General features: G+C 37.3%; 2 protein-coding genes across 3 annotated transcripts in view; both read left to right on the top strand.

The window, feature by feature from the left end:
* Positions 1-17,324, top strand: part of TBC1D15 (TBC1 domain family member 15) — a 42,262-nt gene extending 24,938 nt beyond the window's left edge. The window contains exons 9-17 of the mRNA XM_042467847.1: positions 936-1,039; positions 1,403-1,497; positions 2,630-2,746; positions 7,776-7,876; positions 10,427-10,526; positions 10,840-10,937; positions 14,267-14,383; positions 15,175-15,261; positions 16,448-17,324. Coding sequence (XP_042323781.1) covers positions 936-1,039; positions 1,403-1,497; positions 2,630-2,746; positions 7,776-7,876; positions 10,427-10,526; positions 10,840-10,937; positions 14,267-14,383; positions 15,175-15,261; positions 16,448-16,651 — 1,023 coding nt within the window. The 3' untranslated portion in view covers positions 16,652-17,324. The remainder of the gene's footprint in view (positions 1-935; positions 1,040-1,402; positions 1,498-2,629; positions 2,747-7,775; positions 7,877-10,426; positions 10,527-10,839; positions 10,938-14,266; positions 14,384-15,174; positions 15,262-16,447) is intronic.
* Positions 17,325-21,853: 4,529 nt separating this feature from the next.
* TPH2 (tryptophan hydroxylase 2) overlaps positions 21,854-23,918 on the top strand; it is a 107,323-nt gene continuing 105,258 nt past the window's right edge. For both annotated transcript variants that reach the window (XM_042469120.1, XM_042469119.1), the window contains exon 1: positions 21,854-21,958. In XM_042469120.1, the coding sequence (XP_042325054.1) occupies positions 21,854-21,958 (105 nt within the window). The remainder of the gene's footprint in view (positions 21,959-23,918) is intronic.

Raw genomic sequence — 23,918 nt, 5'->3', positions numbered from 1 at the left:
ACAGCATAGATATTTGCATAAATGTTTAGGTGGCTATGGGTAAAAGGCAAATGCAACTTTGGGCCAAAGTGCATAGCCTGGAAGGAGCAGCCTCTGACTGCTCTGGTCCCTGAACATGCCAGGACTGCCACAACTGCACAGCCTGCTCCCAAAGTGGGCTGCCACCTCCTGTGCCTAGCTGCCAGCTAGGAGTGAGTTTAAACAGACTACTTTTTACAGCACCATCTGGTAGTGTCTAGTGGCATGGGAGTGGCTTCTGGCAGCTTTGGGGGTATGTGTCATTTGAACGCCATGCCCCAAAAGTGGCTGAAAGCCGCCTTATTTGACCCATGTGTTTCAGGCCTTCTTTTCCTACTTCGCGAAAAATAGTTGTAATATATAACACTAACTTTTCTACATACAGCTGTCATTAATCCTAAACAACATTGTCTGATTTATTTTCATAACTGCTCTGAAGTAGTGGGGTTAAATGTAGTACTTAAAACACTTTATTTAAATTTAGAAAATAGATATCCTTTGAAGCAGAATGGCGTTCTAAATATTGGTAAGGCAAGTTGTAAGATGACAGTAGACAGGCATGATAGAAGTGAAATAATACAGAGAAATACATTACAGATGAAACTTGACACTTTTGTTTTTCTGTATAAAAGCAAAGCAGTAAATATTTAGTTAAGATAACCAAGGTAAAAGCTTTATTCTTTTGGAATATTCTAAAAAGAGGATGAAAAAAATAGGTGGTCTGACAGAAGGAGAAAGAGTATCATCACTGCTCCATACCTCTGTGGGGAGTTCAAGAGCAAAAAAACCAAAACAAAAAAACACCTGTAGATAACAAATAACCTACCATAACTACTTTATTCATTTGATCCTAAAGTGCTTGTTATAACATAGAAAAGGCCTGACATTGCCTTCATTATTTTGTTATTTCTTTTTAGGGACTTTGCCATGCTTTGAGAAAGGAAGTGTGGAAATTTCTTTTGGGCTATTATCCTTGGTATAGTACCAAGGAAGAGAGAATACTTATACAGAAAAGAAAAATGTAAGCATCTGTTAACAACTTGTAAAATATGGCTATTTGTTGTAATTTGGAGTATGTTTCATATATTCACAAGACACTATTGTTAGATCATTATATTAGACTTTAGTGGTTCAATAAAGACTAAAGATGAAAAAAATGCATCACAGTTGTGGCCCCAGGAGATATGTCTTCACTGCCACTGCTTAAATATACACTGTGCAGGAAATGCTCAAATGTCTGTATTTTTCTTGTTGGAAATAATAAATATTAAGTAGCCATTTACAGACACTATATACAATATAGCATATTTTTGCTGCTACGTTTTTCAAACTGTAATTGTGATAATTTTATCATGCCTTCTAATAAATATCTTACTTTTTTCAGAGATGAATATTTCAGAATGAAGCTTCAGTGGAAATCTGTTAGTGAAGAACAAGAAAAAAGGAACTATAGACTGCGAGACTACAGAAGCCTTATTGGTAATTTTAAGAAGTATAGAATGCCAGATACACATGGGTGATAAACTTTAGAAAGTTCAGAACTGGGATGGCTTTATTAGTATTTAAAAGACAAACAGTAATTGTAGAGGCCTCCAGATGTTGGATAGATTAGACGCAGGAATCCCAGCCTCCAAAATGCTGGAAGTTGTAGTCCAGCAACAATTGGAGAATTGCATAGTTCTAACCACTAATCTGGAACAGCATACAATAAAACACTTTTTAGAAAGAGTTGCTGTAATTATGTTCTGACCTATTTATGACCCATCCTGTTTTTTATGGTTTTAAAGGGAATTGGATAAATTAATGGATGATGGAGCCATCAGTGGTTACTTGTCAAGTTGGCTGTTTGGCATATCTGGTATTAGAGGTTGAATGTCTCTATATATGAGTTGCTGGGTGTTTCATGTGGAAGGTGCAGGTGCAACATGTTGGTGGACAATAAAATCTATTTTTATCCCATAGCTTTTTTAAAAAATATGAAAATGATTTGTTATAATCAAATACTGATAATGTGAGTTGTGGGGCATGCTGAAGTAACACATAGTGCACATTGTATGTTGGAGACGAAGCAGAGAAATGAAATTTGACAGTGATTAATGAAACATGAAAAGATGGGATTTCCCAATAATAACCTCTCATGCTAAACCAAGCAATTAGAACCTGAACAAAATCTCTTTGATTTGGGCTTGATAGCATATGAGCTTTTTACCATTAAATTTAAAGTAGCACTATATATCTAGTATGTTTGAATGACATTTTACATTTAATGTATCTGAAATAGACTCCAGTATGTTTTAATTCATTGAGAATGTTTTACATTTAATCATGAGGCTTCTATTAAAAGTGTGTAATATTTAAAAAGTGTTTGAAAATCTGCTTATAAGAAATCATCTTACTTTAGACAGGAAGAATTTTTCTTTTAAATACTCTTAAAAGCCTCTTTTCATACATTTTAAATGACATCCTAGGAATTTGGTTGTCTTACTAGACACTTCAAAGCTCAGCACAGTGCTAGAGAAACTGGAAACTTAAAGAGCATTCTGCATTTTTTAGATATAGGCTTAGCAAAAGCTGTTTTGAAAATGTGAAAATCTGTCTGCTTTTCTTTCAGAAAAAGATGTAAACAGAACAGACCGAACAAACAAGTTTTACGAAGGCCAGGATAATCCAGGGTTGATCTTGCTTCATGACATTTTGATGACATATTGTATGTATGATTTTGACTTGGGTAAGTAGAAACTCTCTACATCTTTATAATGTCTAGGGTTTTGACTTGAAATTAACTTTCATAGAAAGCTTGATTTGTTTAGACTTTAAACATTTTGATTCCAGTGTCACAGTTTGATTCAGTTTAAGAATTTATGTGGGTCCATATTTTGTGTGTAACCCTAATCTTAGTTGCTGGTTGATAAGTCCAGGAAAGAATCTTAGGTAAGATAACAGCTAGCTTCATGAGTGCCAGGATTTTTGACTTCCCAGTAGCAGTCTGAGTACCTACTCTCTTGTTTTCCTTATTTAGCCTGTTTCCTATGTCACTACTCTGACTGTTCTGTGTATTTCTGGTACTGGGTCATCAGTTGGGATCCTTAATTAAATAATGAGTTTGAGTGGCCTTCCTGCTCCTGCACACAAATGCAACCCTCACCCCACCCTGAGTATCTGGCTTGAGATCGTGAGTGCAGTTACAGCTCAAGCAGTCAATGACTATTGCCTTAAAAATTTACTAGCATGAATTCTTGCCATGCCATTTCTAATGCATTTGTGTTCCTTGATTCTTGTTTGCACACTGCGTTTGGTGGTCCCTATGTAGACTTGTCCGCAGCTGCATGGTATGTTGGTTTGTAAACCATTTGAAGGTTGTGCTTCCTCACCACTTTGCCTATACTGTCTGTGACTCCTTTGTTGTATGGGAACATGTGAGACATTGCAGGAACATGAGAGACACTGCAGACTGGACCAGCCAGAAAAATCAGCAGTAGCAGAACATGCCACAAACCATCCTGGTAATAAAACACTGTTTGAAAACACTGAAATACTGAACCATGCCAACCAGTACCATGTCAGGATGCACAGGGAAGCCATTGAAATCCACAAATATGTGGATAATTTCAACCGGAAAGAAGAAACCCTTAAAGTGAACAAAATTTGGCTACCAGTCCTGAGTGATAGCAAAATAATGACTCAGCAAATGCAAATGGGAAACCACTCAGAGTCAGGGGCTTTCCCAGCAGATAATGATCACCAATTAGCAGACATTAATCCTTTTTTGCATTAGCCTTCCAGCCTAAGGCCTGCCATCAGCACAGAACAATACACATGGAAATCACTCCTGCATTCCCAGGCTATATATATCACAGTATATGTGTGTATGTGTGTACACACACATTTTCCAAGCAAGCATTCTCTGAAGATGCCAGCCACAGATGCTGGTGAAACGTCAGGAAGAAACTCTTCTAGAGCATTGCCACATAGTCCGAAAAACCCACAAAAAAACTATGAATTAAATTTGATGAGTCCTGTTAAATATGTACAAAGCAATGAGTTTGGTAATAGCAAACAAATGAATTTGAATCAACAAGCAGTAAGACGAATGAAATGGCAAAAGCAAAGCAAATGAATTTAAGTCCAAATGAAAAATTAGATACAGTGGATTTTAATAATGAAATGTGGCTTGATATAATAAAATACATAACAAATAGGCAGAATGTCAAGGAGAGTGAAATGGAAGAGAGAGAAATAAATGAATAGCATGTTGAAAGAGGAAGGTCAGAGACGAGGAAAAGGGAAATAGACACAGAAGAGGAAGTTAGACCAAGAAAATGTCTTAAGAAATCAAAATATTCAGAAGGTTCTGAGATGGAGGTGGATCAAGATTTATGTCAAGAGGAGATGATGTGTAATGCAGAACATGACACTGAAGAAGACTTCAGAGCAGGAAGAAAAGAAATGGACTCAGACTATTTGACAGAATTTCAAAAATTTGTTGAAGAGGTTAATGAGAACTTTAGACATAGATGAAGTAGGGAGTTTGTTACAAATTAGGAAGGAAAATTATAATCAAGACAAGGTGGCTTCAGAAATTAGGAGGCAAGTAGCTCAAGGCGTCAAGATGTCATCGCCTGCATTATTTGAGTCAAACTGAATGGAACACTCCTTTGAGAATTATATTCCTTTGGGAAATTAGATACAGAGTTTTTGAAAGTCTCCCTAGTGGATGGGCCTATAGCACTTCTTTTTTCTGGGGTGATAGTCCCAGGAGAAGGGGACAGACAAGATGTTGGGAGAGGTGGATGAACACTGAACAGATAATGTAATGCATAAATCTCATGAAGCTTCGGCATTGGCCTTAAGAGCTTCAATAGCAGCATCCATGTTCGCTAGGACAGTAGTTTTGTGGATGCAGGAAATTGAGAACAGTGAGGAGATGGAAACCTGTTCTTTATGTAAGCCCTTGGGAAGAATAAGGAAGGTATTGGAGTATGTTGCTGATTAGGGCAGTAGCTTTTTTGGTTTGAGGCATTAATACAACTGCAGTAGCTAGAAATTCTTTATGGTTACATCACTGGGAGGCTGACAAGAAGTCAAGGAAAAATTCAGCATATGCACCATTCAGAGGTGAATTATTGTTTGTGGGAAAAGCTCTAGAGAAAATTTTGGTGCACAGTATGCACAAGAAGCAAGTAATGCCAATGATACAGAGGAGACAGTTGGATAGGAAGCCCTTTCAGGGAAGTTACTCTTTCTTTTGAGAAGGAAGAGGAGTTCATAGATAATTAAATTACAGATGGCAGAGACAACAATAGTACAGGCTAAGGGAGCTGTTTGGTAGACCAGGGGCCTTTGCAAAATAGTAGCAAAATAGAGATGGTAGATCTTCCCAGAGAAGGGTTAGAGGAAATCAATATTGACGAGGAATCAGTGCTAGGAGGAAGACTTACGCTTTTCAGAGTCTTGAGAACAACAGTAACAGCAGATCAGTGGGTACTACAGTTAGTTACTTGAGGATATAAAATAATTTTGGAAAAGAAACTGAGAAGCAGATATGTTTCCTCACCAGTTTCAAAGGTGGTAGCAAAGCAGAAAACAGTGTGGAAGGCAACAGAGCATTTGCTGAAGATAGAGTCAGTAGAAGAAGTTCTGGATTATCAGCATTTTTCTGGAATTTATTCAGTTTTCTTTGCAGTTCCCAAAAGCAACGGGACTTACTGTCCTGCCTTGAATCTCAGATACCAATGGTTGACATCAGCAGCAAGGGTATTTACAAATGTGTTAATACCAATTGAAGCTTTTATGAGTCAGAAAGGGATACAACTTTATCTCTACCTAGATGGCATATTAGTGAAGGTGAGTACAAAGGAGAAGTTAGTTGAGGACCTGGAGATGACAGTCTGAACTCTGGAGTATTATGGATTTCAAATCAATCATGAAAAGAGTCAGGTAGAGCTACCTACATGGATTACACACTTAGGAGCACAGGTAACTACTAGATTTGGTTATCTTGCCCTATCAGAGGAGGGAAAAAAGAGCAAGTTGAGAAATGCTGTAAAACAACTACTGTAGATTATTATAGATGTGATAAGATTGGCCAAAATCTTGGGGTTAATGATATCATCCACTCAATTAGTACCAGTGGAAGATTTCATTGCAGGAGTTTGCAAAGGTTGTTAATCCCACACCATAGAAAGAGCATTATGTGGTGAATATACCTGGTCAGATGGTAGTTAGTGGTGATTAACGAAGTTGAGTTTGGACACAGGAATACAGCTTGTAGTTCCAGAATAGGCTGCTCAGGTGCAGGGCTCTTTTTTTGAGAGTTAACAGTACAGGGAATGTGGTCTGCAGTGGACAGGAAACATCAGTTTTTTAAAACTGAAGGCAGTGAAGTTGGCTCTTATCAGTTTTGGAAAAAAATCATGTGTAGGTTTGGACAGACAACATTACAGTCAGAGCATATATATCAAATCAAGGAGGTATGCATTCCAAGCCATTAATGAGGGAACACCCTCTGACCATCGTATAACTCTGTTGCATTGCCACTTGATGAAGAGTTACTTTTTAAGATTAATTGTTATCAATTTTATTAATGTGTTTTTATATGTATTTTAAGTATTGATGTATGTATTTTAGCAGACTGAAATCCCGCCTCGATCCATCTGGGAGAGGCGGGAAAATATAAATTATTATTATTATTATTATTATTATGAACTATTATCAAACAGGCTATTCCACTGGGCAGAGAGACACTTACGGTCAATAACAGCATTATATCTAAGGGACTTTGAAATGTCCATGGAGATTGCCTAAATTGACACAGATTAAATCCAGGGAAATGTCCAGCTTATTCTTGGTGCCCCTACATAGCAAAAGTTGTAGTTAGAAGCATTTTGGACAGTTAGGTAATATAATATTCTTTGGATAAGCAGGACTGACAGCATTAAAAGATCTGTTTGATAGAGTGATATCTTAATTTCAGATTCACTGTAGAAACTTTTGTTTCAATATTTGCAGGTATAACATTTAATTAATCCTTTCAGAAAACACATTTCTATAAGAGATTGCATGGAATTTGAGGAAATGCTTTTTAGAGAAGAGTAATTTATATAAGCTATTACAGAAACAGGCACAAACCCTTAACTATTAGACAAAGTGTGAAATTGGTTTTCAGAAAGGTATATCTTTTGCTAGTTGGAAATGGATTTGGAAACATACTTACAATTGCATTGTGTCAGTAAGAAGTATTGTAATTTACAGTGTAGATGATATTTCTAAAAACTTTGTAGGATGAATAAGAGTTGCCTGAGTTACTCATAATTGCCAGTGATGTGGGGTAGCAGGTGCAGATGTTTATAACATATTTAGTCATGTTTATTAAGAAAATTTTGCATTTCTTTTTTGTAAGAAATTTTAAAGACCTGACAGGTTGTATTTTGCCATTAGATCTCCTAATAGTAATACTTGAAAAGAGGTGGATCAGTGGATTTAGAATAAATTGCACATTTAGGAACAGTTGCAGAAATGTACATGTTCCTCCTCCTGGAACTTTGCTACTTTTTGATGCCAGAAATAATATAACAACTGGAAATTTTCTATTGTTTGGATGCTTATTGGTACAAATGCTACTGGGTTTGCACTTAAATACAAATCTTGACACTTAAGGAGGAGGAGACTAACCCATCAGTCCTTTTAAAAGCTTCCAGGTGAAGTTTATAGTTGTCTTATTTCTCTTTATTTCAATATTTCATTTTTCTTTATTTAAGGCTATGTTCAGGGGATGAGTGACTTACTTTCACCTATTCTATATGTGATGGAGAATGAAGTGGATGCTTTTTGGTGCTTTGCATTGTACATGGAGCAAATGGTAAACATGGTCACCTTCAGTCTTATTGATATGTTGTGTTTGAATGTATTAATGAATTCTTTTCTTTGTGTATTTACATTTTGTTAGTAAGTTTTGGAATGTTGCTTTTTGTAGCCATCTAAGCAGAACATATGCATTTACATTTTTGTTTAATTACTGCAAAGAATTAATTACTTAAGAAGGAAGCGGTGCAGATTTGAGCATCCGAGGATGGCAAGCCTGTGCTGTCCCCAATGGCAGCTCGTGCATGCAGCTGCACTACTGTTGGGGACAATGAGACTGAAGCCCTCACTCCTTCTGAGGCTTCTGCCCTGGTCTTGGCTTTGGGGGAGGAGGCTGGACCCCGTTGGCCAGAGGGAACCGGAGCTGGGACCAGGATCAAAGCTTGTAAGGGGAGTGGTGAATGCCTCACTGCAGCAATGGAGGTTTCCTTCCTGTGTAGAGGGGGCTGTGGTGAAGCCATTACTGAAAAAGACCTCCCATTTTGAATAACTGTCAGCCAGCCTCTAATATTCCATTCTTGGGCAAGGTTCTGGAGTGAGTGGTAGCCTCCTAGCTCCAGGGGTTTGTGGATGAAATGGATTATCTAGATCCATTTCAGTCTGGTTTCAGACCTGGCTATGGCATGGAGACAATTTTGGTCACCTTGGTGGATGGCCTACTCAGGGAACTGGATGGGGAATGTGTACCTGTTGGTCCTTCTGAAGCTCTTGGTGGCTTTTGCTACCATTGACCATAGTGTCCTTCTGGGTTGCCTCTCTGAGATGGGACTTGAGGGCACTGTTTTGCTGGGTTCCAGTCTTTCTTGGAGGGACAAACTCAGACGTTGATGTTGGGGGACTTCTGTTTGACTCCTTGGCTGCTGGCCTGTGGAGTCCCACAGGGTTTTGTTCTGTCCTTCATGTTCTGTCCTGGGAGAGGTCATCTGGAGCTTTGGGATGTGGTATCACCAGTATGCAAATGACATCTAATTCTATATCTCTTTTCCATCTGATTCCAAGGAAGCTTGTCTCTGTACTGAACCAATGTCTGTTGTCAGTAATGGACTGGATGAGGGCAAACAAATTGAAACCTAAGCCAGACAAGAAAGAGGTGCTCCTGGTCAGTTGTAAGACAGATCAGGGAATAGGGACTTTGCCTGGGCTGGATGGGATTACTCTCCCCCTGAAATCTCAGGCTTGCAGCTTGGGTGTTCTCTTAGACTCTACTCTGAGCCTGGATGACTAAGTTTTAGCAGTGGCCAGGAGTGCATTTGCATAGTTAAAACTAGTGTGCCAGCTGTGCCCGATCCTTGAGACATCAGATATGGCTATGGTGGTGACACATGCCTTGATTACATCCCATTTGGACTACTGTAACACACTATACATGGGGCTGCCTTTGGAACCTGTTTAGAAATTTCAGTGAATTCAAAATGCTGCAGCTGGAATACTGACCAGGGACAGTTATAGGGAACATTTAACTCCCTTGTTGGAACAGCTTTACTGGCTATTGATTTGTTTCTGGGCACAATTCAAAGTGCTGGTCATTACATATAAGCCCTATAAGGGTTAGGTCCAGAGAGACCATATCTCCCCATATGAACCTGCTGGAGCCCTAAGATGCTCAGGAGAAGACTTTCACTCAGCCCTGTCACCATCTCAGGCTTGCTTAGTGAGTACATGGGAGGGAGAGCCTTCTCAGTGGTTGCTTCCATCCTCTGGAACTCCTTTTCCATGGAAGGCTAGGCTGGCCTCCTCCTGCTTTCGTTTCACCAGCAAGTAAAAACATTTTTATTCAAGCAGGTTTTTTAAAAACATGACAGGGTGGCTTTTAGATGGGTTGTGTGTTTTAGTTATATTTTTAATGTTAATTTTATACTGTTTTAATTGGATTATTTTAAATAACTAAATAAATCTTTTATTTATATCCCACTCTTCTACCATAAGGCAATCAGAGCAGCTTACAGTATAAAAATATCCAATACACAACACAATATATCATAACCCCCCTAAAAAGAATTAAACATATTACTATTAAAATCACTCTATTAAATAAACTATTAAAACTAATAACAACAGGCGACTAGTGGCATAATATAAAATATGCAGCATAGGTGGAGGGTTCTTTCATGCTGGGTGAAATCTGTTCTGGAAAGGCCTGCCGGAAAAGATCCAAATGTTTTTACATTTTTGTTTTAAGGCTTTCAAAGCATTTTTATCTTGTGAGCCACCTCGGGCCCCTTTCTTAGAGAAGGGAGCCATAAAAATTAAATACTGTAAACCAAGCCTAAGTGCTCAAGCTTCGACATTTATTTGTGTTGTTATTTAGAGACTTCAGTCCATGAAAATGTATGCTTTTTAAAGACTTTAAATTTCCACAAGATTATTTGTGTGTAGATTAAAGTTAGATTAACCATTGAAGTCTAAAATTATGTTGTTTTTAAAACAATTATTTTGAGAACAATATTACGTTTATGCTTAGTTTTGGGGCTGTTCAGGTGTGTTGACATAATAATTGTTTTAGCTGTCATATAGAAAATAACTATTGGATAACTTGTTTCCCATGTAGCACCAGAATTTCGAAGAGCAAATGCAAGGCATGAAGACACAACTAATTCAACTGAGTACATTACTTCGCTTGCTAGACAGTGGATTCTGCAGTTACTTGGGTAGGTATGAGTGGCACTCCTCACAACATACATATTCAGGTATGCTCTTACTTACTGTCCTTTACATAGCAACAGCTAAATACCATGCTGAATTGACAATGAATGTTCAAAATGCTTGACAGTATTTGAGAAGTAATTATGTTTGTGTATTGTTTTCCCATCTCTTAACCACCAATAAATCTTACACCAAACCCACTTGATGATTCCAATCACTGGAGTAATCTTATAAACTGGTTAAAATATATTTATTACAGTTCTAGTTGATTCCAAATTAGCTTTCCAGTGAAGGATTTATGTGTACATTTTTTTCCAGAATCTCAAGATTCAGGTTATCTTTATTTTTGCTTCCGGTGGCTTCTAATAAGATTCAAAAGAGAATTTAATTTTCAAGGTATTCTTCGTTTATGGGAGGTAAGAAAATAGCTTTTCAGTATTAATTCACTATCTATCTATTTTTACACATCATTAAATGCTAGGAAAGTGAGGGTGAATTACTTAAAACTAAACAATTCTGGATCCCATTCTTTGTGTCTCCCTTCCCTCCCATTTTTTGCTGCTAGTAGAGCTTTTATTCACTTTTATTCTAGTAACCTTTTATTCACTTAGGAATGATATGGCTTTATCACCTTCAAAAATTATCAGTATTTGCTAAATCAAATGGCAGGGGGTGTCTGTTCAGAAGGACAAATTGTTCTTATTCCCCCTCCCTTACCCAGGAAATTATACTGTTTGTTCCTGAGTTTGTCTTTCTTTCTGCTTTTCAGTTTCTCCTAAAGAATGGAAAACAAACTTTTTTCTTAGGTCCAGGGCTTTAACTGTCCTGGCTCAATATCAAGGCATTCTGGAACTGTAGTTTTGTGAGATATTTAGCCTTCTCTGTCAGAGAGTTCTGGTATCATAATACACTACAATTCCCAGGATTCCCTAGCACTAAGCCAGGGCAGTTAAAGCTGTCTCAAACTGGATTATTTCTGCAGTGTGTTTTGGACCATAGGTTTAAGGTTTCTCTCCCTGATTCATTCCCTTATGTTAGTCATTTATTCTATTATTCTTTTTAAATTACTGGACTTCTACTCCTGATTTTTGTTGATACCTATTCCCACTTAAGGTTACTAAGGATCCACCAAAAATATCTGATACTCTTTGAGAATGACAAATAATACCAGGATGTAGCACTACCATTTGCCTTCTCAGAGTCTTCAAAAAATCTGTAGCAAGAAATTAATTATAGATACAAAACTACAATGCCTTGCTTGTGAAATATACTGTAACCTAATACAAAAATTTTATATGATGTAGCCAATCCTTTCAAGAAGCCCTTGGCTTCCTTTTTTAGGGGCAGGGTAACAAACCAGACAATGAGTAGTAATTTTGAAGGAAAAATGCTGTAACAAAATTATCGTTAAAAAGTGTTGATACTTGGATGTTATAGATTTACATTTTAATACCATAATATAAGGAGGTTAAGGCATTTGTTTATGGGGACATCACTCCTTAATTTTAATTGATTGACAAAAAGCAAAAGAGGGTTTGAATGTTACCACACTAGTAGTATTTCAGTGCATTATGCAGGGAAGAGCCACCAAAAAGCAGGATCCTTTATAATCTCTATGTGGAGAGTCATGCCTAGCGCAGAACACATATGAACATATAAACCAGAAAAGACACCATACTAATTTCCACTGTTTTCCTCTCTTAATCATAGTGAGCAGGAAAACTGAATAGAAACTGTTCATACCATATGCGTGTTTACTCAGGAATATGTGCCTTCATTTCTAGGCAACTGCTTTGGTGTAAAGCCTAAATATTGGTGTGATTGACAGTCAGTCTTTGTTCTCCTCTTGCAATTTAACCACAGATGAGCCGTGCTAATCCTATAGTTTTTACTGTCTGGTTTTTTTTTAAAAATGAGATTAAATATTAATCCTTCAACTATAGTCCTCTGCATATGTTGTGTAGGTGAAGCAGGAATCATGCAAGTACCAGGAAGTGGTTTTGTCCCTGTCACTGAACATGCTGCCAAGCTCTGCATTTAGATAGTTACATACATCTGAGCATGTGTTGGTGTGTTCTTTGCAGACAACCATGCTATTACATAGATGTCAAGGTAAGGCAAGGCAAGATGTCATTAGGCAGGATCAAGATGGTGGTTTCATTCCCCAGTAATCTCATGATACCTCCTTGTGGAGAAGCACAGGCAGAAGCTCCTCTCATGAGTGAGTATAAAAGGAGGATGAGCCAGTGATATAAAGACAGCGTGTCAAAGCCTACTGAGGCAGGAGGTTGCCTTAGAACTGCCAGGAAGTACAGTTAGGATTAAAGGGTTCAATTTGGATGGCATTCAAACTCCCAGACCAGGGGAAGAACTTTAGAAGGGACAGGAGTGTGTGTTAGTATCTTGTGTGATTTACAAATAGGAAGGCTGGGAAATATTAGAAACCGCCTCAGGAGCAGATGTATAAACAGAGAGCTGAACTGAGGAAGCTAAGCTGTGGTTAACAGCTAAGGAAGCTGGGTATAGGTTCTGTGTGAACCAAGACAGGGAAGGAATGTACCTAGAGGCGAGTGAGAAAAAGTAAATTTGTAACAACTGAAGTAATTTGTACATTGTAACATAAGCTGAATACCATCCACTAAGAAAGATACAGCAATAAGTTTTGAATGTAAATAAAGTTCGTTTCTTTGTGTTCAACAAGGAGTTGAACATCAGGAATAAACTCTTCTGCAACATGGCCACATAGCCCGAAAAATGCACAAAAAGCTTTGCTTGAAGTAGTTTACAGATAACATCAAACACACTACCAAGTATATTGAAAAGCTACCAAAAATAATAAGAACATTTATTAATAAAAACACTTCAGTTAGTGGGTGGGTAGCTGTCACATACTAAGTGATGCCAAGCTGTGGGTTTTAAAAAGATCCATTGAGAGAGATCTGGTGGAGTGGAGTCTCCAACCTCCTCCACACAAGAAATTTATAAGAGGAGTCCTGCTAAAAGGGAAAGCTGTCTTGTTCTTGTATTTCCTATCTATCTTTCCTCTTAAGAATTGTCCAGGAATGCTTTCTAACTTCCTGGATATCAGCTAGGGCCAACTGGTGCTTACTTTCAGAGAGGACATGACTTCAGATGTCTCTACATTTTTATTGCCACTTTTGTTCCTAGAGATTTCAGACATGTTTGAAAATAAGAAGTAGTTACTTCATATTTGAGTATACTTTATCTAGGGACAGTAAACTAGTGGAATAAAATATGGCAAGAACCTCATGGAAAGCCTAAGATCTGTCTATTCATGCTCAGGCATTTTCTGTGGCACACTGTTAAACCTGTGAAACAGCAGTTGTTTTAAATGTTATCACCTCATACAGGCTTTATTTGGATTTTAGAGTAAAGGAAAAAAGCCTGTTTTGCTAGAGCAGATTTTGAACTAAGAGATCTTATATTGCCTTGAAAAGGTTGTTAGATATCAAAACCTGTTGAAGAGGTGGTTAGAGACAGTTCCCCTTACCTTTGATGACTGGCCTTGATGGCTAGGACTGATGGAAGTTGTAGTCCAGCAACTAGAAGGCCCTATGTCAGTAATATTGAAAGTAATGTTAAAGCAAAATATGGCTTCTGCCAAATACAGAAATAATTGGCTGAAAGGAATAAGTGTTACTGTTAGGCTCAATAGACGGCTCACACTTCTATTATGTTATGTAAGATATTCTTGATTCATCAGTAGCTTTTAATATTTTGCTAGGTGATGTGGACAGACTTGCCTTGTCAGAACTTCCATCTTCTTATCTGTTGTGCTATCCTGGAATCTGAAAAACAACAAATAATGGAAAAACATTATGGTTTTAATGAAATACTGAAGGTAACTGTTGCATGTTAGCTTGATTCTTGATTATTCCCCTGTATTCTTTCATATGTCTGAAAATTAATAATACTCAATTCACAATATTTTAAGAAGTAAGATGGTATAACAAATGTTAGCACCTAATTGTCTTTCTGCTATGATGAAAGATGTCCACAGATATTAGTAATACATTCACCCAACTGCTTGAGAGAAACTATATTTCAGAGCAGAATTCTTAGGTAGCTGTGTATAACTCATTCTTTAGTATTCAGAAACAAAAAGATGGCTTCTTGTTTATCACAAGGCATCCAGAACTGTTTCACAATTCTACCCTGAGCCAGAACCTTCCAATTGAATTGGAAGTTGCATATTGGCCCAGTGATTTACTTGTGGATTACCAGTCTAAGGTGAGACGGTTGCCTACAAACCCAGTAGCCACCAGTTAAAACAATTAGTATTCCAGGGATTTCACCAGAAAATGTTGGAGAATATTGCTCTACTTCCAGATGAAAGGATCTGCTCTGCTCTTGTCAGTTAAACAGTATAGCCAGATGGTGGTGATAGGTGACTGCATGAGAGCCTGTGGAACCTACAGTCCTAGACTATTCCAAATTCAGGCAGCAACCATAATTTGCATATCAAAACTTATTCATGTCCTAATAATGCAGGTATATTAACCAAGTTAGTATAACCTTTAGTAGCAGATGGTCTTACAGGAATCCAGAATCATATGTCCCTGGAAGCTATGCATTTGGCATAACATTGTCCTCACTTTCCTGTACTTTGACATTCTTTTTGTTCTGTTCTAGCATATCAATGAACTGTCTATGAAAATGGATGTGGAAGATGTGCTTTGCAAAGCAGAAGCCATTTCTATGCAGATGATGAATTGCAAGGTAAAAAGTAAAGCATATATTATGAGCTTTGCATGAAGGAATAACATGAATATTTTCAACTAAGTGTATAATTATTGAACTTAATCCTTTAAAAGTATGAGATACAGTGCTTAGTTATGGTAAAGATATGCAACTTGTAAAGAAATGTTTGATTGGGGTGCTTGGATGCTGCTTCTGCTGTTGCAGCTGCCAGTGTCAATTTGCTGACATACTTAATACTTTTTTTTTCATATTTAATACCAGAATGTTGAAGCAGTGGAGATTGGAGGCACCTCTTGTAGCTCTATGCTGCATTTCCTTGCCCTGGGTGCAATGTTCAGCAGTGTGGTAGTTTTGGGGTTTTTTTTGGTCATAACCACACAGGCCAGAACGAAACGTGTTTCTTTAAGTACCTTCTTGTGCTCTTAAGGCCCAGGATAGTTATTAAGATTTTCAAAACTGCAATACCACAACACTTGGTTTGGTCAGCTGGGGAAATGCAGTGTAATAAGATGCAGAACTTTAGGAATATAGCGCTCATTGTTCTGGACCATAGCGTGAAATAGCTAGTCTTTGAATACTTTCCCCTCTTTAAAATTGTCTGTCTACATGTATATGTGTAGTTTATTTATTGCACTTCTATCCCACCTTTTCTTCTAATTGAAAATTAAAAGTAACTAAATTCCTGAGAATATCTGTCATAGTGGTGTGCTACATTTTAGGAAATGTTATGCAGTTTCATAGCAGTAATAGAATTTTTTGTTGGTGCATTTTGCTGCTTGGCTGGTTTTGTAGATCATCTATGACAGCACTGCATTTAAACATATGAGTGAAGGTGTGCATTTTCCAGGAAGAAGCAGAAAAAATTCAGGTTCATTTTAGTCAGGCTTTTCTCCCCATAGGGCACCATGAGAACGATTTCCAGCCAGCTTCGAGGTTTGCGTCATCTAAATGCCCAGCCTGGAAACTGGCCAGAAACCTACTTATTTTGACTGTCTCTTTCACCCTATAGACTACTTTAGTAGTTTCTCATCTTTCTGAAACAACCTTCTCTGAAAACTCTGTTTCCATTCAGATGTAGCTAAAATCTATTTTAGCACAAACTTGGTATTTATTTTCAGTGCTTTTAGGAACAATTTTCTTTGCGATTATCATGTTAACGTTAAAGATAAACAAGAAAAAGCCATTACTTTTGTATTTTTCATAGGAGTTGCCTCAAGCGGTCTGTGAGGTTTTGGGATTAGAAGACAGTGCTGTAACAACACCAGATTCGGACACTGGGGAAGATGAGACTGCTGATAGAATCACTTGCCCTTCATCAGCATATCCAAATAGCCACATGCCTATTACGACTGTCAATGGGACAAACAAGCACATTGAACAAATGACCCACACAGTGCCGACAAACTGATAGTTGTTTTGGGCGAATTTTTGATGAGACACTTATCAGCTCTTTTTGTTTGTTTGTTTCAAGCACTTCGGGTGGATATTTAAGATATTGTGTTGATTTAAGCTTTAAAGATTTGGAAAGGAGATTGTGTACTGTAATACTCTTGAATGAAAGCTTTACAACATGAGCTAATTATTTTTGTAGTTTCTTCTACCAAAATAGCCTTTGGGTTTCAGTAACATTCCTTAATACATCTGTAGCCAACTGCATATTTTGTCTTCTCTTCATGGAAAGGGGAATCAGGTGAAGTGAATGGCTTGGAAATAAATGCTTCTGTATTGCTTTTACTTTGAAAAGTCTTGAGCACTGATGGTTCTTGGATATCATAAGAGTAGAAGAACTTCTTCTCTACTGCTTCCTTATTGAAAAGATGCTAAGATGCTTTGTAAATGAACGGCATGTGTTCTTTCTGAAATGTTTACAAAAACACTTTCCAAGTATTGTGCTTGAATGTAGATTTGCAGTGAGGATTTTTGCTTGTGCAGTTCCCTGATCCTGAATTTTGCATAATCCGGGAGTGATTGAACTGTATACTTTTGCATTTTAACATCTCTTCACTTATACATATGTATGTATAAATTAGACACATATTCATACTTGTGAGTATTAAAGGATAAATCTATTTTTGACTAAACAAACTTGGCTGTTTGTTTTCACCAAATTTTAATACGTACCTCTAAACCTGGCTATTTTTAAAAATATTTTTTTTTCTAAATGAGGATAAGAATGTGTGGGTTTTTTTTTCAGTCTCTTTACCTGTTTGAATTTTACAATGGTCTTATTTCTGATTTACTAATAATGTTTATCTTTGCTGGATAGTGTAATAATTGAATAATACAAATCAATTTAAAATGCCTTTACATTAGACTACTTGATCAACTTTAAAAAGCAGGTAAAATAATTGCAAAAATACTAATCAGCTTGGGAGAGTTCCTCCTTTCAGTTCCATATAAACTATTGAGGTTACAACTAGCACAGAAGAATCTTATGGTAGTTTGTGCCTATTGTCCTAAATAATAAATTACTTGCACCTGAAAATTATTTACTTACACTATTGCATTCTTAGACTTTTTACAGTAATGTGGAATCTGACATAACCAATTCAGTGTATATGTTTCTATTTGAGAATCATTGTATATATTAAATAAAATGCAAAGTTTACTTAATATTTTGTATTTAAGCATACTTAGAAAAAAACCTTATAACTTTTAGGGGAGGAGTTTACCAGCTTTCAGTGGTGTGCATAACTATTGTCAGATGCACAAGAAGGAGAAATCCAGTTCTCTTGTCACAAAACACTTTCACTGGGAGAAGATTGTAGTTGAAAGATGGATAAAATAATGGAGCGAAAGTAAAATGATCCTTCAGAATCAATGCAACATTGTCTGCAACTGAGCATTTAACTTTCCTGGATTTCAGCTGAACTTGAGCACACACAAATCAAATGTTTGATGCAAGTACATTTTTCACTGTAGCATACTAATCCTTGTACAGGCAAAAGGAGAAAAATTCAACCATGGCCAAGGGGTTGGCTGGAGGAGTGAGAATACAAGAAATAATATGTGAAATGGCATTCAGCTGCTGTGATTATGCCCACTCTCTCTAAAGGAATAATTTGCTCCAACACACATTCAGGAAAAAAATACTGTGACTAAAAAATAAATAGTCATGTGGGCCTGGTAGGTTCAGATGATAAAAGCAAGTGTTTGAATTAATATGGGAGATGTGATGAAACTTCCAGTTACGAACACACAAATCAGAAGGTAAAATCTCTGTATCTCTTGGCTTTAATATCACCAGTGTGCTTATCTTTGATCAGTTAATAACAAAGAAACCCATTTTGCAAATGGCAAGGATTCAAGGCTCAGCATCCCTAGGTTTTCATTTCCTGCTTACAGGAAATAATTTTTGAACTGTTTTGCCCTTTTGTTCTCTTGTAGAGCATTAGCTTTTGCATTATCTTGCACATGGCTATGGATTTAATATTTTTTCTAGTCTGTTAGCTAAAAAAGGTGAGCAAGATTCCAAAATGAACTCTGTTTTAGGTCTGTTTTCGTACAAAATTGCGCCAATGTCTTGGTGTTGTGAATTGAAAAGAGTCGACAGTTACAGCTTTTATTACAGTGTTAAATTTTCGTTCCGATTTTATTGGTGAAATAAGTGAAAATTACTTTCACAGAGCCTTTGAACATGATAGCAGAGTTCCTTAAGGTAGCTGCAAGTTAATTTGTGACAGTTGGGCTACCTGTTTAGTTGAGAGGAGTCTCTTTTTTTCCAGACCAACAGCCCTGAGTTGGAATTGGGCAGACTGGACACCGTTCTGTGCCAACTGGGTTAAAAAAGACAGTTTGTTTGCAGTGGAGCCCCAAAAGACCATCTGTTTATAGTGGAGTTTCTCAGAAACTGCTGCAACAGTCAGCAGACAAGATGAGTGCTATGCCCCCTAACTTGCTGCTACTGATAGTTGTGAAGGCCCCTGGCATGGTCTGTGACAGAAGAGAATGCCTGGCCATGTGGGTGAATCCAGGCACCCCATTTCCTCCCGTACTGATGCTGAGAACCTTCACAGTCATTGGCAACGTTTCCATTGCATGGCAATGGGAGAGTGTCTTGAATGGAAGAGACGGGATGTAAATAAATGTTTCATTCATTCAACACCCACCTGTTGCCACAGAAGCCCAGATATGTACCAGGGACAGGTCTGTGGGTGGGATACGACAAGATTGGACCATGGTATCCTGTCTATGTTCAGTGCCTTGGGTGGCATAATTGGTTGCTGAACAAAGGAGAGAGTGTTTTTGCATGGGCACAGTAATCTGGCACACTGTTGGCTTTAGTGTGACAGTAAAGAAGCATCTGATGCATATAAAACTAAAAAGTAACAGCATTATCTGTTACAGTCTCAACCTGGCAACCCAAAACCCCATCTCTAGTCGACTTGGCGGAAACGGTTCCCAAAGAATTTCTCAAGAAACATTTCATCGTTTAATTGCAGCCTCCAGGTGCTCTTGTGCATCCCTTCCAATCCTATTTCGGGGTTGAGACTGAAGTTCCTGTTATATCTATGAGAGGAGATAATCAGGTTGCCTGGACCCAAGCTGCTTGTTTAATTGTTTTTTCCTCCTAAAGCAACGTTTATTCAATGAGCTAAGTCTCATTAAGGCCTCACAAAACATCTCTAGGTGTAGTACAGATTAAAAATTTCTTGTTATTTGGATGAAATAGGACCATTATGCAATAAAATATGGGGCATCGTTTTAAATGATTGATTTCACAAGTAAATGTGCACAAAGGTGTTTGAAAAGGATACAGCATTTATGCTTCACTCTTCATAGGGATCTGGCAAGTGGTTTTGTACTGGAAGTGTCAATCAACAATGTAGAGATAGCTGCAAGGAACAGAGTTAATAAATAATCTGGATTATCAAACTGTTCAGGCTGTAATTTATGATGTGCATTTTATACAGTACATAGTTATGACACTCTGCCATATCAGATGATTGTGCTTTGAACTCTTGTGGAAGAAGCGCAATAAAAACATTGAAATCCTTTTAGTGTTTCTCTTTGAATGCCTTCAGGCAAAAAAAGAATGTAGTCATTTAAAGAGATACTACAAATAGGGTTATATTCTATAGCATAACATGTGACATCCTTTAGAAGCATGATTGATTTTTTCTTGGGTATATGAGGTGTTTTGAGTCTTCTGGTTTTTGCTTCAGTCTTCAACATGAAAAATTTGTATACCTCCAACAGGAGATACTGATCTATGATTGGTATAATCTTTGCTGTTTTTCACCTTCATTCTCTCAAGATGAGACTGTGTCTAAGGTTAAAATGAAACTAATTTGAATATTGCTTCTCCATAAAGTCCCATGTTCCTGCTTGAGATCTTGCATTGTCTTTTAGTGCTAAGGCCTAGAATAAAAAGTACTATCCTGTATATAAAATCTATGTTGATCTGTGGACTTTCTTCACAGAACTAATTTTAATTGTCTTAATCTTCAGATTGATTTTCATGGAAACTAACTGTATTACATATGTAGAGCTGAGCCCTGCTATAAATCTGTCCCAATCCCATTGCTTTGTGAAACCAGCATTAGCTGAACAGTGCATCCTTGATGGCAAGTCAAGCAAAGCAAAAGGAAAAAGGAGAGTGCTCTTAAATGGGTTTTTCATTTTGCATGAAATGTTATTTCCTAGAAAGCATTTATTTGTAATATGATTTTTAAAAACCTGGACATGGACATTACTGCATCTTGCAGAAATAATGGAAAAGCTGTTTATGCACAAATCTTCATGCATTAAATGTCATATGATAGGTAGTATTTACATTTTCAATGGCCTATTCCATTAAGCAAGAAATGGCTTTCATTTCTGTATTAATGACAGGTGATTAACCTCAACATTTCCTCCTCCTTTTACAAAGAGTCAGCTTTCTAATTTACATATTCCAGGTAACATTTAAAATAAATGCTCGGCAAGTCAAGCTTTTAACCGCAATGCAAACACAGTACAACTTGAATCCCAGTGACTGGACCAATTTGTTTCTAAAAGCACATAAGGGAAGGATGAGGTGGGAAGTTAATAAACTGCCATTGGCAAGAGAAGCATACCACTGTGAAAAGCAACAAATACACTATGAAGTGATCCCTTCATTCCCTTTCCAAAACACTGGTTCTCTTTCCTTCAGAACTGAATGATCACAGTGATGTGTTCATTGCTTGTTAACTGCAGCACTAGAGAAGGAATCATGCTGCTCAGTTTGCTTTAGTTATTCTACTGGCCATTGCTGTTGAAAGTTAGTTGTAAAAGTCAGAGTTTGTTGTTTTTTTAAAAAAAAAATAAGGCCGATCAACTGGTAATAAAAAGTGTGTAATCAATTTAAAAGGAAAAGCAAGTAGCTAGGGATTTATGTCAAGTGATTCATGGCTTTTGCAAGACAGCAAGACCTTAAAAGGGGGGGGGGGCTTATAACAATGCCAGCATCCCTAGGCTGCTTTAATCAGGCTTTGATCAGTTCTTGCCTAGGCATATAAAAACCTTCCCAGGGGAGGAGGGGTGAGGCATTTGGCTTGCTCCTTCTTCAGCACCAGCACAGTGGATAGCTCTCTATCAGCAGCCTGTTTCCCCCTGCCTGTGGAGAGAGAAAATTACACAAGCCACTATGCAGCCAGCAATGATGATGTTCTCCAGCAAATACTGGGCAAGACGAGGCCTTTCTCTGGACTCTGCTGTGCCCCAGGAACATTCCCCACATGGCAACTTAACGGTAAGTTTTCGAGGCTGGAGCAATCACAAATGAGGAAATCATTACGTTACGTTCGCCTTACTCTTTTCGAGAACTTTTTGAAAAAAGTATTGAGACAAGTTTGTGGAGGGAGGGGAGGTTTATGGTGAATTTATTTATTGGATTCCTCTAGCCAGAACACAACTGTTTTGTGCAAGTAATCAAGAAAGGATTTTATTAGTAACAAAAGTCTTTTTTTTTTTTTTTTTTTTTTTGCGAGGGGAGAAGATGTCTCACAGGTGGTTTAACTGGATCCTTTCCCTTCACCTCTGCCCTATGAATTGGTTTAGAATTTAATCCAATTTTGTACTACTGAGCTCACATTACTGTAGGATTTACCATATCTAATTCATTATTTTTTTAAAAAAAAAAAGTTGTAAAGTCTTATCTTTTCCAGCCTGTTATGGTAATCTAAATCTGTGATCCTACACACGCCTTGGAAGTCATCTTGACAGCAAAGAGTCTTGTAGTACTTTAACAAGTTTTGTTTGGCCTAAACTTTCATGGGCTACATACAGTCCACTACACCAAGTGCAAGTAGTCTACCATCTACAAAGGCTCACAGTGAAATAAAGCTGGTTAATCTTTAGTTCTTTTACTCCATTAAGGTGACACCACACTTCATTGTTTTTTTTGCTGTAACAGATTAACTTAATGATACCCTTGAAAGGAATGGATATGAATTTCTTTTAAGCAGGGTTGACAAGTTTTGGTTGCAGCATTTTATTTTAAGGCACAAACATTATGCAAACTTAAATATAAATGGAGGGGAATGAACCATCCTTACTGAGATACACTGTAGAGACAGCACGATAAACTGGTGGATATCATATAAAATCAAAAGTTGATTTTTGTAGTATGTGGACCTATCTGGAGATGGGTTTATTTTTAAAAAGCATTTGATGAAAGTAATATCTCTTCCTTAACTGTATATTTAGCAGATGGTCAAACGTTTCATGAAACTAGCCTTCCCTCATGCTTGCTTTAAAAAAAAACATGAAAAATATGTGTAAAGAACACAAAACTGTCAAGTAAAATACAAACATGCCAGTAAATGCAGCTGACAAAGAGAATGAAGGTGTTCAGCAGGACTTCTACATATGGCACACTGTTATTGGAAGGAAATAAAATAACATGCAGGTTAAGAAAGCTGGTTCTTCCTGCCATCTGATTAAGATACTACACTGAGATTGTGCTTTGTTGGCATGTTAGTCCTAGTATGTGTGTGTGTGTGTGTATTACTGTGTCAATAATTTGTTGGTGAAAGCGCACTGGAGTTTTTTAGTTTGACATGCATTATGTTATGTTCACTACATCCTTCCGCCACCTGGCTAAATATATTTTCCCAAATGGACACTCACATATAATGCTGAGGCCCACAGTTGTTTCATAAGACTTCAGATGCACCATCCAAACCATTTTTGAGATGGATTTTCTTTTTTTCTCTCCAGTAAGAGAGATTTTATATTCACAATAATTAGAAGTGTCATCTCACATTTTAAGCAGGGAGGCTTGGGGTTGGCTATATTCTCAGTACTCTAATGTCCAAAATTAAACTTTTGAAAAGTGGTGTGCATCTGGAGTATTCCTGGCAATTATAGTATGACTGATACTAATGACAGCAATATGTTCAACACAGCTCTCTTTCTCTCTCTCTAACATTTTAAAGCTTATTTTAATTTTATTCATTCCTTTGCCATGGATGGACACCATCAATCTTGGCTGAAATAACTATTCAGAAAGCATTCACTATCCATGACAGCTGAAATTACAAAGAAGTATTAAAATCTTAAACAAATCCATAGTTTTAATGTAATTATATATGTATGGAAAAGTTTTCCTCTCATTTGCCCATATTATCTTGGTTCCCCCCAGCTTTCTTGCCATTGAATATTGAACTGGGACACTTAATTAATTATATTTTATATATTAGACAGATTGA

Source organism: Sceloporus undulatus, chromosome 5 (assembly GCF_019175285.1).
Source record: "Sceloporus undulatus isolate JIND9_A2432 ecotype Alabama chromosome 5, SceUnd_v1.1, whole genome shotgun sequence".
Lineage (NCBI taxonomy): Eukaryota > Metazoa > Chordata > Lepidosauria > Squamata > Phrynosomatidae > Sceloporus > Sceloporus undulatus.
Note: the sequence above shows the minus strand (reverse complement) of the source record. Positions and strands in the feature narration are given on the sequence as shown.